Raw genomic sequence first — 17,994 nt, forward strand, 5'->3', positions numbered from 1 at the left:
TTTCTAGGAGTAGAATGTGAACGTTTTAAAATAATAACTAAGAAAATGACATGAAGGCTATGTTAACCAGTTTGATGGAAGTGTTTCGGATTGTGAGTGAAAACCCCACACTGTACCCCAGAAGTGCATTAATGTACATAGTTACCATTCAATTATAAAGAGACAATAGAATTTAATGTACCAGTGATGGTACTTTATATTTACATATTACATTATCATTTCAAATGTTTCCTTGTTTTTCAATCTTATTTTTTTCTTTTTTTTATTAAATCATAAAGAGGTAGATCATGTATACATTAACACATTTATGGGGTACAATGTGCTGATTTCATATATAATCTGGAATGCTTACATCATATTGGTTAATATAACCCTCATTTACTTAATTAATGTGTTAAGACATTTATACTCTATACTTAAGAGATCCGACATGTACCCTTGCAATATGCACCATAGATGTGATCTCACCATTCACCCTCCCTGTATCTGACCTCTTCTCTCTCCTCTCATCCCTCCCCCTCCTTCATCCTGGACCATAGTTGTGATCTATCATTCATATGAAAGCATGAGTGATTGTAAATAGGTTTCCTAATAGTACTGAGTAAATTGGATACTTTTCCTCAATTCTTGAGATACTTTACTAAGTAGGATCTGTTCCACCTCCATCCATATAACTGAAACTGGACCCACACCTTTCACCATTAACAAAAATTGACTCTCATTGGATAAAAGATTTAAACTTAAGACATGAAACTATAAAGATTCTTGGAGAGAGTGCAGGGGAAACACTTAAAGAAATCTGCCTGGGAGAATACTTTATGAGGAGGACCCCCTTCCCCTCCCCCAAAGCAACACCAAAAATACATTACTGGGATCTGATCAAACTAAAAAACCTCTCCACAGCCAATAACACAGTAAGTAAAGCAAGTAGACAGCCCTCAGAATGGGAGAGGATATTTGTACATTATGCTTCTGACAAAGGTTTGATAAGAATCCACAGAGAACTCAAACCTATTAAGAAAAGAACGAGTGATCCCATTTCATTGTGGGCAAGAGACATGAACAGAAGCTTCTCTAAAGAAGGCACATGGTTTATAGACACATGAAAAAATGCTCATCATCTTTAATCATCAGAGAAATGCAAATCAAAACCACTTTGAGATATCATCTAACTCCCGTAAGAATGGCTCACATTAACAAAATCCCAAAACTACAGATGTTGGTGTAGATGTGGAGAAAAGGGAACACCTCTGCACAGCTGGTGGGAATGCAAGCTAATATATTTGGAAGGAAGTTTATAGAACACTTGGGGATCTAAAAGTAGACCTGCCATTTGATCCTGCAATTCCTCTACTAGGTGTATATCCAAAAGACCAAAAATCACTTTGCAACAAAGACATTTGCACCAGATTGTTCATTGCAGCTCAATTCATAATTGCCAAGTCATGGAAGAAGCCCAAGTGCCCATCGACCTATGAATGGATTAATAAATTGTGGTATATGTATACCATAGAATATTATGCAGCATTAAAAAGGTAGAGACTTTATTTTTACTATTTAAAGTTGCATTATTTGTTTTTGTGTGAGTACATTATGATTATCTGCCACAGTGCAGACTTTAACCATGTTAATTAAAATTTAAGGCCTGAATTAGCAACTTTTGTTTAACTTACCACATTAAAATCTAAATTTTCTTCAATCCATAATTTTGCTTCTTGGAATTCATCTCTCATGTCCATAATAAAAAGTGTATCCAGGGCATCTACTATAGTTGCTCCTTTGATGTTACCTGAAAATAAAAGAAAAATATATTTTAGTAAAATATTTTGGATAGATGCATACAAATGGACCATATCTAGGAAAGGAAGAAGGAAATGCTGAATTTATTAATAAGCAGTAATAGTGAACACAGTCTAAAATTTTTTCAGTTAAAGAAATATAAAACTGTATCAAAACTAGACTAAAAATTATCACAGTCTATAGACTGATACACTTATCTTTAAAGTTTGTTCTGTGTTTTAGAAAATTAATTTTTTTTTTTTTTTGTAGTTTTTGGCCAGGACTGGGTTTGAACCCACCACCTCTGGCATATGGGGCCGGCACCCTACTCCTTTGAGCCACAGGTGCTGCCCAGAAAATAAATCTTTTAAACATTTCTCTTAGAAATTTCACTTGTGACTGCATTCTTTAGCAAGAAAAGACTAGGCCTAGAACAATGGAGCAATATATGTATTAGTGTTAGTGGAATTACATCCAAGTGCATCTCTGCAAAACTCTAAATATAATTTTTTCTAAAATTGTTTAATAATAGCTCTAAGGAGCCATTACTCTCCATCCCCTCTATGAAACTGATGCTAACAGATCATGGCCTGCCCTGACCAGTCTTAACTTTGTGGTTTATTTTCTCTGAATTCCAATGATGCGGAGAGTTTATGTTGCTCTGGAACTCATCATTTTCTCTCTTGTATTAAAATTAACTGTGTGTATCTCTTTTAGTCTGTAAACTTTCTTAGAACAGAGAGGTCATGCCATATTCATCTCTAAATGCTTCATGTGCCCTGTATAATTGTGAGAATGAATGGCTGCTAAACAACCAAGCATTATACTTTCTAAACACAATTAGTGTTCTAGACGATACCTGATCAAACCTACAAAAATGAATGGAAATTATTTCATTGGTATGTGTCTTTCAAACAGCAAAATGAGAAATTACTATTAGAAAATTCCAAGTAATAGAATACTAAAATGCTTGATTTTTAAAAATATATAAAGTAAATTTTAAATCTTATCTAATGATAAGGAGAAAAAAAAACCCCTGAGGACTCTTTCATTTCATGGTATTTTATTATTAAAATTTCATTTTTTTTACTGGGTGCAGTGGCTCACACGTATAATCCTAGCATTCTGGGAGGGTAAGGCAGGTGGATTGCCTGAGCTCTCCGGTTCAAGACCAGCCAGAGCAAGAACAAGAACCCATCTCAAAAAAAAAAAAACAGCTGAGCGTTGTGATGGGTGCCTGTAGTCCCAGCTGCATGGGAGGCTGAGGCAAGAGAATCATTTAAGCCCAAGAGTTTGAGGTTTCTGTGAGCTATGATGCCAGGGTACTTTACCGAAGGTGACGAAGTGAGACTCTATATAACTAACTAACTAAATAAATAAAATTTAATTTTTTAAAACATAACTTTTTTTGAGATAGAACTATGGATTCAGGAGGAAACTGTGAAAAATAACGTTGGTATTTTACATGGGGATTGCACGGAATCTGTAGATCACTTTGGGCAGTATAGACATTTTAACAATGTTGATTCTGTCAATTTATGAGCATATGTTTTTCCATTTGTTTAACTCCTCTGCAATTTCCTTCCTCAGTAACTCACAGTTCTCCCTGAGGAGGTCCTTTACCTCCTTGGTTAAAATTCCTAGGTTTTTTCTTTGTTACATTGTTAAAGGTATTGAGTCTTTGATTTGATTCTCAGCTTGGCTGTTGTTGGGGTGTACCAATGCTATTGATTTGAATACAATGATTTTGTATCCTGAGACTCTGCTGAATTTATTCATCAATTCCAGGAGTTTCTTGGCAGAATCTTGGTGTTTTCTACATTAAGATCATATCCTCAGTAAAGAGTGATAGTTTGACCTTTTCTGTCCCCATTTGGATATTCTTGATTTCCTTCTCTTATCTGATTGCTCTGGCTATGTTGAATAGAAGTGGGGACAGTGGGAACCTTGTCTTGTTACAAATTTAAGCAGACATGTTTCCAATTTTTTCCCTGTTCAGTATGGTGTTGGCTGTGTGTTTTACAGGTACGTGCCATCTATGCCTATTTTGTTAAGAGTTCCAATCAGAAAGCCTGCTAAATCTTGTCAAATGCTTTCCCTGCATCTACTGAGATGATCAGATAATCTATGTTTTTGCTTCACATTTTATAAATTTGCATATGTTGAACCATCCTTGCATCAACACTTGGTTGTGAAGGATTATTTTTTTTGATGTGTAGCTGAATACAGTTTGCTAGAATTTTACTGAGAATTTTTGCATCTATACCCATAAGGGATATTGGTCTGTAGTTTTGTTGTTGTTGTGCTTTCTCAGCTTTAGTATCAAGGTGATACTGGTTTCATAGAACGAGCTGGGGAGGGTTCCTTCCTTCTTGATGATATGAAATAATTTCTGCAGAATAGATACCAGTTCCTCTTTATAGATTTAGTAAAATTTGCTGTGAAACCTTCTAGTCCAGGACTTTTTTTCAACAGAAGATTTTATTGCTGCTTCTTTGTAACTGAGCCCACTAAAGTGGTATTTCCATAATAAGAAAACTGCTATGTATCCCATTTTACTTTGAAGATGAAGTGAGATTAAGTACCATTTAAATTGCTAACATTTCATTTCCTTATGCTAATACCAAAAACACTTTTTTTTTTTTTTTGGAGACAGAGCCTCAAGCTGTCCCTGTGGGTCGAGTGCCGTGGCATAGCTCACAGCAACCTCCAACTCCTGGGCTCAAGCGAGTCTCCCGCCTCCGCTTCCCAAGTTGCTGTGACCACAGGCGCCCGCCACAACGCCTGGATATATATTTTTTTTTTGGTTGCAGCCATCATTGTTGTTTGGTGGGCCCAGGGCTGGATTCGAACCCGCCACCTAAGGTGTATGTGGCTGGCGCCTTAGCCACTTCAGCCACAGGCGCCGAGCCCAAAAACACTTTTTTAAAGAGCGAGTTTTTATTTGAATTTTGAAGTGTTTTCTCTAAAAAAGCCAATGAAAACTGTAAGACAAAAGGCAATAGAGACTTAGTATGTTTTTAACAATCAATGAGAAAAATTTAAAACTCATAAATGTATTAACAGAGAATCAAATAATCTCCTCAGCAAAGTAGTCCACAACAATGAAAAAAGAAAGGCTTTTAACTCAGCATGAAGTTTTAGAATTTTTCTCTTTAATAGTATCTGTCATCACCCATGTTAACTTGTCACTGGTTTTTGAAAACACCACTTCAGACATGTTTGGAATCACTTCTACCACCATTATGCCCAAGTCCGAAGTCTCTGTCATCTGTAAACTGCATCACAGTGGTAGACCAGCCATCCACTTTTCTTCTACTCTTCCCAGCTCTCCTAACCTGTTCTCTCAACTCCCTGTGATGTCCTTCTCCTTACCTGAAATCCTACAGGTTCCTTCCTTAGAACTTCATAGGACTATCAACTGACCTACTTAGTGCTCTGATTAATCCACTATTTGTACATATGTGTTCTGCAATAGGCTATGACCTCTGCAAAGATTTGTATTATTTTGTAAACATCAGTTCTGGAAGTAGAGCCAAGCACAGGAAAGGTCCTAAGTAAATGGAAAAGCACAGTGTCACAATGAGGAGCATGGACTCTGACTCTAACCACGCTGGGGTTCAATCCCAACTCTGTCAGTTAGGAGATGGCCATCTCTGAGAAAACTACTCTCTCAGCTGTTTTACCTAGAAAAATGTGTATAATCATGAGGGATAGGATGCCCGGATGACAGGTGGAACACAGTAACTGCTCAATGAATGCCAGCTGAAATTGTTGTTCTGTGAATTGATACTATTTAACGTTTTCAGTTCAAATACGGAAAGTCATGTTTTCTGTTGTTGAATTCAGAAGTTCTAGAATAAGTCTCCATTACTCCCATCCTGTACAGACAAAATTTGGGGGCTTAAAAAGACATTAAGTACAGTAAAGTAGGAAGGGCGTGAATAGGTCTGTGACCCAAAGAATCCATCAACCCTTCTTTTACTTAGCTTCCTTACTTCTGTACGAGAATACTGTTAATACCCACGGTCCTAATTACGGGAGCAGCTGTGAAGACCAAATGCAACCTTATGGGCATCCGTAGCTCAATGGTTAGAGTGGTGGCCCCATGCACCGGGGCTGGCAGGTTCAAATCCGGCCCAGGCCTACTAAACAAGCAAACAAACAAAATAAACCAACCAACCAACCAAACAAACCCAAAGGTAATAATGCATGTAATAAAGATAATGGACATTCAAATAACTGACCTAATCCATCAGTTAGGACCTCTTTCTGGTACTAAACTGGAAGACCTACAACCACAGTAGAGATACAGTGAAGATCACTACAGCTGGCTACCTTGGCCCATTCACCTTTAAAGACCCAGCTTTTACCAAACAGGAAGCAGTTAGTGTAACCCATCAAATGCTCCTCTGCTGGGAATCACTCAGAGAGTCAAAAACCCTAATGCTGCACCCCATGCTCATCAAGTCAGAGTCTCTAGAAGTGTGCCTCAGGCACTGGTGCTTTTCTACTAAGGTCGTTCTAACACACAGCCCCTGCTCTATCTGAAGGATATACAGTCCTTGCAGAGAACTCCATCAGGTCTACAAGTTTCTTAGCAACATGGCCTTTAGAGTGACCATGTTATTACATAGACTTCTCTACCCTTGATAAGCTCAGGTAATTAGAGAGACATCAAACCATGTTCTACTCACCAAACAAACTGCTTGAATGGCCTTCTTTTGATATAGGTTTTAGTTCATTTAATCCCCAGGCATAACTTTTATAATTATTCCAAGCATGTTTCATCATCTGAGGGAAACAAAAAATAAAAATAATTTTAATCGAGATGTCTTTGCTATGAAATAGATCATATATTGAAGAGCCGTAAGTTAAAAAACATTAAAATTCACTCCTTAGTTAAAAGGATGATGATTAATTTAAAGGGTGATGAAGGTATAAATAAACAAAAACACATATTATCCTTTATGTTTACATATGATATTTTTCTTTCTTGAGTCCATTTAATCCTATTTAATAGAAGTATCATTTTTAAAAGTTAGTTTCCAACAGCAGGAATTTAGCTTATATGAAAATGATGAACCATTCCTACACTTACTGAATTCATTCTAATATCAGTTTAAATCTGCAAAGACTTTATATTCAAAACTCATGTTTTTGCACAAGGTTCTTCCTACTCTGTTGACTTCATGGTATACAGACATATTCAATGTTATCACTTTAAAGACTTTGATGTTTCTTGATCAAGACTATATGAATAAGAATCTAAGGAAATAAAAAATGAAACCATGATTATGCCTAGAGTTCAAAAATTTCAGTTTAATATAATCAATCTTCAGTTACATACCTAAGTGTGTATATGTTTATAACTGAAGATTGATTTTGCATATTCCCAGTCGACAGTCCATGTACCAGCAATGTTTTTAAAAGACAAATCTCTCTGCCTTAAAATTGTACAAACTATTTTTTCTTTCTTTTTTTTTTTTTTTAGAAACAGAGTCTCACTTTGTTGCCCTTGGTAGAGTGCTGTCATTTCACAGCTCACAGCAACTGCCAAGTCCTGGGCTTAGGAGATTCTCTTGCCTCAGCCTCCTTAGTAGCTGGGACTGTAGGCACCTGTCACAACACCTGGCTATTTTTTTGTTGCAGGTTGGCCAGGGTGGAGTTTGAACCTGCCACCCTCAGTATACAGGGCTGGTGTCATACCCACTGAGCCACAGGCCCTGTACAAATTTTTTCAATGACTCCAAGAATATACATAATTTTATTTATGTATATGTGTACATATATATATATATTTAAGAATGGTTGGGAACTCTTTAACTGTCTAGAACTTATTCATACTACTATTTCTACCCTGTATTAGCAATGTAATCAAAATATAAACACAAATCCAAAGATGTTCTATTCTGGCTCCATGTTTTAAATATCTTAAAAAGCATCATATAATGTTACAGATACTATTCAAGGGCTTTTGTCCTCAGTCTTCATTGTCCTCAATCTTCAATGAGATCAATACAGTTTTATTAATAACAAAGTCTTTATATTAAAGTCCCTGCATGTAACAATGAGCATCTGTCTTAATCCATTTCTTTAGTCTTCCTATCTCACCACAATTACTCCTACGAATATAATAGCTACTGAGAATCCGTATCATCTGCTGAGTATTCTGTTAAATGCTGTACCTTCAGTATTATACTCAATTCTTGCTACGACCTTAGGAAATATGTTTTATTATCATTGTCAGGTAGATGAAAAAACTAAATCTTGGAAGTTAAAAGAAAACCTCCTAACTTTACTCAAAGTCATAACATTTTTTCCACAGCCACGTTCATTTCCATGTTGGCCTGACTCTAAAGCCCAAGGCGTTAACCAACACACTGCATCATCTTCCTTAATGAGCAACAGACCCTTCCTTTAATGAATCAGATTGTTGCTCTTCCAGCATCAAAATTCTGTGTATAAGGTAATGTTTTCAAAATTTACTTCTTATAAATTAATTTTATTGGAAAGTGTAATAGATTTGAGGGACAGATAACTTGATTTATAATCCCTACCATGTCACTGATGAGTTACGTATTTATAGATGAGTCATAGTTTTTGTGTGACTCTCTTTCCTTATCTGAAAATTTGGGCTTACAATGCTTCACAGGGTATATGTAAGTAATATATGAACATGGTCTGTGTTTTTACACCTACCACAATGCTTGACAGATGGCAGGTAATCACATATTTATTAAATTTTAAACCTACATTGAAAATAATTATATCATATCTCAAAAAATAGAAACCAACGAGCCTCTGAAAGACGAGGCATATTCAATCCACAAAAGCACTTTGAGGTCATACCTCTGAGTTTTATTTGGTTTTCCCATTTAATGTACTACATTTAGTAAACTTTTCATTTCTATAAATTTCCAAGGACACTTTATAAATTCAAAAGATTTCCACTGTCCATCAAAACAGAGAAAATATGTTAGGATGATTGGTTTCAGCTCCAAATCGGAACAGAAACCAGTGCCACATACTATTAGCGGCTTAACAAGAGCATAAATAAAGCTTCTCCATAGTGGACTTAAGTCCCCTCCGTGATGTATATTAACTTTCCCTGTCTTTTTTCCTCCAGGGAAAATTTGACACTAATTGCTTAGCTTCCTACATTTCAAAAGTTGATGTGACACGTTTCTCAAAATGGGTTCCTTACCCCGTGGGATTTCTGTGAGTTAAAGTTAGAAAAGAAGGAGAAAACGAGGGGGTCAAAACGTGCTGAAAAAAAAACATCAGAAGTCGTTTTCCCAGTAATTGGTGAAGTGAAGAAGAACAGCCATATTGTTAAAACTGATTCCACCAGGAGGTAACTTCAGGAAATGATCTACCATATCAAAGCTACTGTAAGACATCATATGTGTGCAGAAAATAACTATAAGACTGAGCCCATAACTCACGTATACAACCCATCTTGTTAGCTCAGATTTATGACATACCGACAGACATTTGAAAACATGAAAGGGTTACTAGTTTAATTCTACAGTACTAAGAAGCTGTTAGCCAGTTGAGGGACTGGACTACGTGTTCTTGTGAGCTCAACGGACACTCAAAGGAGGTCACTTCTAAAATCCAACTACTAAGAAGGAGGCCCATGAGTAGCACTGATCGTCACAGGCCCCCTTTATTTTGTTCTGTAGCCTTTCATCAGCTTAATTAGGGTTCTACAGCCTGACCTTGCAAGTGGAAGGATTAACATGGCCTAAACTTCAAATGCAGCACTGAAACCCTCATAAAATAAGATAAACTGAAAGCAAAAAGCAGTTTTCTTCCTGAACATTTATGTTTGCATTGATGAAAGGTGCAGCTACTACATGGTGGGAATGGAAACAAACAAGACTCCCAACACAAAATAATGACGGCAATCCATTATCTTGGCCAAGAAAACATAGAGTTAAGTTGTAAGATATCAAAAATAGCATTACTTCTCCTTGACTCGATGCTTATAGAAAAGATTCCTTAATTTCCCCTTTTTTTCTTCAACTGGCGTCGGAGGGGACCAATGAGGCAATGTCATTTACTGAGTGTTATACATTGAACAGAAAGATTCTAAAGAACCAGAAGAAAATGTACAGGATGCCATCTCCCTTACCATCCAACAGATAATGGATGGAAGCTTAAAATCCTGCCTTCTAATGCATGGGAAAACAATAAGAAACCTAATTAAGTGTTATGTACAACTCTATTGTTGTGCCTGACAATTTGTTTTAAATTTTATGTCATGATCCAATTGAAGATATTGAAAAGAAAGAAGAATGCCTGAATCTCCCTAGGTATGTATAGATTTCATAACTCGTACTTTCATTGCTAAGAAGTACCCTTAGCAAGTATTTTTATTTGCTAAAGCTTTAATCATACAATGTTAAATTTTTTAAAACAGACACATTAAAAATCTTTTTGAAAATCTCCCTGATTTTATAAGACAGATCTCATGAAGATTTGGGGTTTTTCACTGTCTCCCTCTAAGAAACCCATGAGTTTAAGTTCCACTTACAGCTGCCTTCTGTGGGGTCTCATACAAAATCCCCATAGTTTGTACCCATGATCCTTGCCCCACCTAAACGATCCAGGTCTGGTGCCTGATCCAAAGGCAGACAACTGGCCATGACCCTCCAAGGTGAGGCAGCCTAGTGTGGTAGCTCTCTCTAGTGCTGGAGCTGGGCAACCCCACCACCTACTCAACTTAAAGGAGTATAACTGGGAGAGAATCAGAGAGAATCTGGAGGCGAGAGAGTGATGCAGAAGCAGAAACACAAACACAGAAGAAGTCTAAAAAAGCAATCATGAGGCAGTTGAAGCAACAAAGGAAACAGAAGGTGAGGAGAGAAAGGTAAGAAGCCGAGAGAGAGACAGGTACTCAGTCATTTGCATGGTACATGAGGAGGACTGTACTAAGTCTGTACAGCAGCTATACAACTGCCAACAAGGCTGCTGAAAACTGAACGCTGATGGAACATTATTCCTTTTTCTCTTTGCCTGCTGCATGTGTTTGCTTACTTTCCTCTATGTCCTTATAGAAAACCTTCTTGGGCAGTGCCTGTGGCTCTGTGGGTAGGGCACCGGCCCCATATGCCAAGGGTGGTGGGTTCGAACCTGGCCCTAGCCAGCTGAAACAACAATGATGATTGCAACAACAACAAAAAAAAGCTGGGTGTTGTGGTCGGTGCCTGTAGTCCCAGCTACAGTTGGAGGTTGCTGTGAGCTGTGATGGTACAGCATCTACAGGATCTATTATCTCAACATAATGAGACTGTCTCCAAAAAAAAAAAAAATACTTCTCATTTATTGAGGAGTAATGGATAAGAGCAGATCATGGGTGAAGGCACCTGAAAAACTGGACTCATGTCTGAGCTCTGCAATCTTTGATGTGATTCTAAGTAGGCAATTAACCCCTTGGAGCCCCTCAAAATGTGAATAAATAAAAGCACCAACCTCCTTGGCTGTGGTAGTGATCAAATACAACAGTGCATGAAAAGAGCTCGACATATTGCCTGACACAAGTGCACAGTACATTTATAATTACTTTTATTAAAAACATAAGCTTGTCTTTGATCTCTGCAATCTGAAAGTGCTTTATAATTTTTCCTAGTAACATAAATAGGAGGGACAAATATACATGAAACCGGGTGAATCGTTATCATCCTCAAGCTCTTCATTAACTACACATTTAAAACTGTACACAACTATTTGGTATCCAAAAGGTGGAGGGAAAAAGGATGAAGAGTATAAAGGGGTAAGGCAGTGGGGGTCGGTCTTCAGTCTGGCTTTCACGAAATCCTGGCTGTGTAGGGGTTTTGCTTGGGGGTTTGTTAAGCTGATCTGGGAAAAAAGATAGGACCACAGGAGGCAGCAACACACAAGCTTGACTGGGTGGCGCTTGGAGAGGGGCGCACAAGAAGGCAAGTCTTGCATAGCCCAAGACCCTCCAGGAGGATGCCAAGCAAAAGGGGAGGAGGGTGAAGGAACTCCCAGGGCAGAGGGCTTAGGTCTAGGGCTTGTGACTAAATAATGTCGCTCACCAGCACAGTGGAGAATTCTAGGTCAGAGAACTCTGCAAGGCAGCAGCACCTTGGGGTCTTAAAACCGCAAGCTCTATCTTATCAACGGCAAACAGATGCTACATGGGGTTTCACACAATATAAAGCAAGCAGGATCTAAAGGGCTAAAAATCTGCTGGTTTGGACTATTTTAAAAATAATTAGATATATAAAAACTGGACTTTGGTGCCAGCGGCCTTTTGAGTTGACAGGCCTCAGCGTACAGTGAGGAAGTAAGCAACATGGAGGCCAGTGGGCAGAGCCGCTTTGGCTCGTTTATGTAAGAGTTTGCTGTCTGGCACTAAAGGGAAGCAGCTCTGTGGGCCAGTGATACTCACATCCCTCCTGTTATTGGGGGCACAAAGAGCTGTGTCAGGTTCAGGAGTGATCTGGGGTGGGAGGCGAAACTCGCTGATTGTTAAAGCTGAAAGTGATGTGCCATCACTCTTAAAATTATACTCAAGGCTGAGGCTTTGAAAAGCACTGATTTTAAAAGCCAGACAGTAATTTCCACCAAACTTTCCCTGGAATTACTTGATTGTCATATAGAAGCAGCATCTTGAACTTTCAGATAAAAGTCTCAACACAAAATATTTTTAGGGTCATTGAATTAACCTTCTTTCTTTCAATCGTTGGTGAAACTGAGAAAGGAAAGGAACAGACAAAGATAAAAAAAATAACTCGCAGGAATTAATTCACAGCTTCTCCAAACCCTCACTTACCCACTAGAGAAAATTTCTTCACAGATGAACACAGGACAGCAACCTAACCACACTTCCTGTGCTTATAACGCTCTCCCTCTCCCTCCACCTCCGCAGAGGGTCAGGAGGAGAGACCTGGGGCTGAGGCAGGGCCCTCACAGGAGCATGGAACCCAGGCTGCCCCAGCGGCTGATCCCCCCCAGGGGTGACCGGCCTGTGGCCCCGAGACACACTGATTTTGTGAGGGGTTTTTATGCTTATCTGTGGGGTTGGATATCACAAGTATGCATGGACCTTTATTTTTGCTAATCAGCTTTCTCCACTATTTGCATATTCAATGTGATCCAAGACAACTCTTACTCTTCCAATGTATAGCAGACCAAAAAAAGGCTGGACCCCCTATGTGCTTAAACCCTTAGTTTTCTCATCCTTAAGAAGTATAACAAAGGTGCCACTGTGGTATGGGATGTTGAGAAGGAGAGGCTGTCCCCATGTGGGGATGGGGTCCCAGGGAACTCTGTGCTTGATTCTGTTGTGAACATGAAACTGCTCTGAAAAATAAAGCTTATTTAAAAACAAACAAACAAAACCAACCCCCCAAACATTATCTCCCCCGGCAGCATGTGTAACATGCTGAGATCAAATGTGATCATGTGGCTGAACTTTATCCACCACACACACCTCCTCAGAGTCTTCCCAGGCGTCGGGAGCTGAACTGAGATAAGGGGAGGGCCCCAAAGGAACAGAGACCTCTAAACTCAGGAGTGGCCAGAGCAAGTCAGGGCTAGGAGAGAAAAAGGGCAGAGTCTGGCCTGACTGAGACTACGTGCTTGCAAAGACTGCAGGCCTGAAGTCCACACAATTACATCTCACCTAACGGGTGTCAGGTGTCGAGAGGCCACCTAGGCCAGTGTAGGGGATGAACCTCCCCTCACACAGTTCTTCCCAGAGCCAGTGGTCAAGACCCTCCCCATCACCTTCTAGCTATCATCACCCTCCCAGCCACCAGTTTCCAACTTTACCTCTTATCAAAACACTCACACATCTGGCTCAAGTTACCTCTTTCAAATGCTGAAATATACTGTCCTATCTCCCTTCCCCCAAGGCTGCTGAGGTGTTACACTGACAATGACCATGTCCTGAGCACCTACTGGTGCCAAGGTGAGAATTCTAAATGGGAATTGAGAAGGCTGCCAGATAGGGGAAATGCGAAGATTTCACGGGACATACTTATAGGAGAAAAATCTACTTGTTTATGTGAAACTCAAATTTCACTGAAAGTGCTAAGTGCTGTCTGTCACCTGGCAACTCAGTCCCTGTTCTGCCTACACAGCCAGCTCTCTGGCCCGTGCCTCTGTTCTGCCTGGGGCTCCAAAGAGGGCTGAACATTTGAAGGACCACGAAGAGAGAGAATGGCCAGGTCCAGGGCAACTGGAAATGGATGGGGAACATACCCAAGTGAGAGTGAAGGCTCTGACTAAAGCCACTGTAAAAATACACTATGCTGGCTAAGGGAAAAATGTGAGTGAGCCTTCAGCCCACAGCCCAGCAGTTTGCATTGCAACCCCTAGTTCAGAGGTGTGTCTTGACCTAACAGCTCTTAGGTCTGTGCGCACGCGGCTTCCCACCCATCATGCTTCCCATAGCTCAGCAAGCAACTCCTAGTCCACGTCTAGCGTGAGCTGCCCCTTCAGGGCTGGCTTCATCCTGCCGTCCTGCCACAGGTGCTGCCTCGCTGCCACATTAGCAAAGTCCTTGAGATCGAAGATGTATAAAGTATTATGCATGAACTTCTCAGCAATTCTCTTGTCACTTGAGGAGTAGCAGTTTCGAATTTTAGAGAGCATTACTCTTTTCTACAAATGAAACCGTAGGCGCTGTCATCACTTTGAGTTATGGAGTTGGAGGCTGTCAAGGAGGATGTGAATTAACGTTGTCAGCTACTGCACTGTGCCTCTGCACCGTGAGGGGAACTGGATAGAATTTACCACCCTTAGTTAATCTCTGTGAAACCCCTCTGGGGTAGTATGATCCCCATTTTGCAGTTGAGGAAGCTGAGGCCCAGCGCAGTGCAGAGACGAGCAGGGCTGTGAAATCTCTGATTCTGACTCTCTTCACTGCACCACACCTGAGAGCCCTCACTGTTTTGTTGCTTGCAAACCTACAGTCAGCTGTGGCCTGAGTTCTCCTGCTGCTCCACACAGAGGGCAGCTCTTTCTGGGGTCCAAGAAGCCACGGCCATGCCTTGTACCAAAATAACACACCCCAAATCAGGCTTGTGAGCTGGCTCCAAGAAGGAACATCACATCACTGCCTTGCATCCTTCAACTCTCACGACCTTCCCTCCCCTCTAGTTCTCTGATCCTGTTCTGTCCCCAACTTTTCTATTCCTGTCCCTGAATACTCCTTGGGCAGATAAGATGCTGCCACCCTACCCAACCTGCTGTCACTAGACTTAGGGGAAACTGTGAATCCCTCTCCTTCATGCCAAGCTGCTGACTGCACCAACACCGGATATCTGAAGCTGCGAGGCTTTCTGAGGTTGACCACCCCCGCAGCTAACCAGTTTTTCTTTCCTGTCTCCACGACTCTACTTTCCTGTTGCCATATATGCAAGTTGTTTGTGCCAGCGACTCAGACTCAGTGCCGCCTCACCACTGAGTGAACCGATATATGTAGATGTGTGCGAAATCTCTTCCGATTTAGACGTCCTGAATTCTCTCACAGCCAAATTTAATATACTTTTTTAAAAAAGATGGTAGGAGATATATAAAGGAGTAATTATTTAATGCTATTACATGTACTCTAATGGGCCCCTGAGCATTATTCCCTGGTGAAAGAGTGGTTAGCAATGGCAATTTCTTCAGCAAAAGAGACAGAATGCCTGGTAAAGTCAGTTTTAAAAAGTGAGAATTCTAGTAATAACAACTTAAAGAGTACAGATTGTTCTGTTTCTAAGAAGTATTTCATTCTCCTAAGAAAAAGCCAGTGTCTTTAATTCTAGCTCAAAAAACTGAATCTTATGCATTTAATGGTTCTGTTTGTTTATGGCCAAATCCCGACATTATTTTATAAACTGTTGTGCTGTTACTAAATGGAGGAGGGTACAAGGCAAAAAACAAACAAACAAAAAAAAAAAATGGAAAAGAGATACTGACTAAAATGTAAATACATTTCTCTAAAATATTTTAAATGATAGTGCTTTAGCATTTCTAAAGTTTGAGGTTAAAAAAGGGCTTGTTTATAATGTGAGTATCTAGCACATTCCAGTTTGGAGAGCAGCATTGCTGCTGAGAACAGTTTGGCATCAGCGGAGGGCCTATCACTCGCAGTTATGTCCTCACTGAACATATCTGTCTTGTGGTTATAGTGACTGTGTTCTCTTCATGCGGAAGTTGTCACTGGGAGTTCAGAAGTTGTCACTCTGCATTCTGAGGTTCAACCTCAGGGTTTTGGTCTGTTTATTTGGCTGATTTTTAATTAACACTAAAACTATATTCATTAGATTAGTGCAGTTGAGACCCTTGTGGTCATTGTGAGGCCAGCAAGTAGGCCTGTGATGATGGCTGACCTGGGAGGGCTTTTTCAACGTGGGAAGCATCAGAATCTTTTTTTAGTGATCAACAGAAAACGGTATCCTTTGGCTGGGGTATCATGACACTCCCTTTATAGTCTAAGGAAATCGAAAAAATTACTCCATAGAAAACAAACACTATTCTCATGTAGCGTCTTATCTCCAAAGGGTTTTTTAAAAAAATTTGTAATAAAAAGGAAAGTGCAAATGTTCTTTTAACTCATGTATACTATTGTACAATTTCAATTTTTTACTACATTTATTTTTCTGTAGCAGCCACACAATGATTTTTAAAAACTGAAGTATGCTGTCTTTAAAAGATTTGTTTATAGATCTGTCAAGTTCACCAAGGCTAAACCTTTTGTTCTTTTAGATTCTTCTTTTAAACTTTACAAATATTTCGAAGTTATTAATAGTATTAACAGCTGTAATACTAGTTGTTATGGTTACCAGTTATGAAAACGTAACTAAGGATCAATGAAAATCAATGAATTGAGGTTTTATAAAAATAAGCAAAAGTTATAAAAAAGTTAAAAACTATACTCCTTCCTTCTTCTTCGTTTGAAAGAAACTGGCCCTAGGCAGTCAAGCCCTCTTCCTCAGTTATCAAGAGAAGAGTTGCAGGCTGTGCTATCTTGTTTTTTCTTTTTTCTTTGTGTGTGTGTGTTTTCTAAAATAAGAAAACACACTGCTTTTTTTTTCTTTAAAGCAGTTGTGAGTTCTCTGCAAAACTGAACAGAAAGTAAAAGTTCCTTTATATGCCCTGTACACACAAGCACACGACCTCTCCACCATTAGCATCGTACACCAGTGGCACGTTTCTTACCAATGATGAACACATTGTGACACATCTTTATTACCCAAAGTCCACGATTCACATTAGGGTTCCCTCTTGGTGTAGCATATTTCACTGGTTTTGACAAACACATTACAATGTCACAGGCAGTACTTTCACTTTCCCCCAAATCCTCTGTGCTGTACCTATTCATCCTTCTTCTTCCCCACTAACCACTGATCTGCTTATCATCTCCATGGTTTTGCCTTTTCCAGAACATCGTATAATCAGAACCATATAGTATGCAGCTTTTATAGTTTGGCTTCTTTCACTAAGTAACAGTCATGTAAGGGACCTCCACAGCCTTTCGTGGATTGATGGTTCACTTCTTTGCTGAATAATATGCCACTGTCTGGGTATACGAGAGTTTATCTATTTACCTACTCAAAGACATCTTCGTGGTTCCCAGTTTTGGCAACTATGAATAAAGCTGTTATCAAGAGGAGAGTTGCAGGGTACAAGTGTTTCCTTTTCAGATTACAACTAGAAATCACTATGCTCTTAACTAAAGGATTACTAAATTGTAACTGTGTAAATTATTATTTGAAGGTAGAATTGTAAAAATAGACAGGCATATATTATAAGGAAATTGGCTTTTGAAAAACAAATTCTGAATGATTACTTCAAATTATCTATCATTAAAAAGTAAACAGAATATCCATTGTCATTCCTGAACCTATGATCTTATAAGATTCTGAAAGTAATATTTTTATATAATGCACATGATAGATCTTAAAATTATCTGAGAATAACAACAAAACCTATAAAAAGGTTTTTTTTTTTTTTTGGAGACAGAGTCTCACTTTATCGCCCTCAGTACAGTGTTGTGGCGTCATAGCTCACAGCAACCTCCAGCTCTTGGGTTTAGGTGATTCTCTTGCCTCAGCCTCCCAAGTAGATGGGACTACAGGCGCCCGCCACAACGCCCGGCTATTTTTTTTTGTTGCAGTTTGGCCAGGGCTGGGATTGAACCCGCCACCCTTGGTATATGGGGCTGGTGCCCTACTCACTGAGCCACAG

General features: G+C 39.4%; 1 protein-coding gene across 3 annotated transcripts in view; it reads right to left on the minus strand.

The window, feature by feature from the left end:
* The window catches only part of MAN1A1 (mannosidase alpha class 1A member 1), a 186,117-nt gene that overhangs the window by 133,381 nt on the left and 34,742 nt on the right, over positions 1-17,994 (minus strand). For all 3 annotated transcript variants that reach the window (XM_023513364.1, XM_023513368.1, XM_003781632.3), the window contains exons 3-4: positions 6,477-6,573; positions 1,674-1,789 (exon numbers count right to left, since the gene is read on the minus strand). In XM_023513364.1, the coding sequence (XP_023369132.1) occupies positions 1,674-1,789; positions 6,477-6,573 (213 nt within the window). The remainder of the gene's footprint in view (positions 1-1,673; positions 1,790-6,476; positions 6,574-17,994) is intronic.

The sequence above is a fragment of the Otolemur garnettii genome, unplaced genomic scaffold (assembly GCF_000181295.1).
Source record: "Otolemur garnettii isolate 467f Iridium unplaced genomic scaffold, OtoGar3 scaffold00002, whole genome shotgun sequence".
In the NCBI taxonomy this organism is placed as follows: Eukaryota; Metazoa; Chordata; class Mammalia; order Primates; family Galagidae; genus Otolemur; species Otolemur garnettii.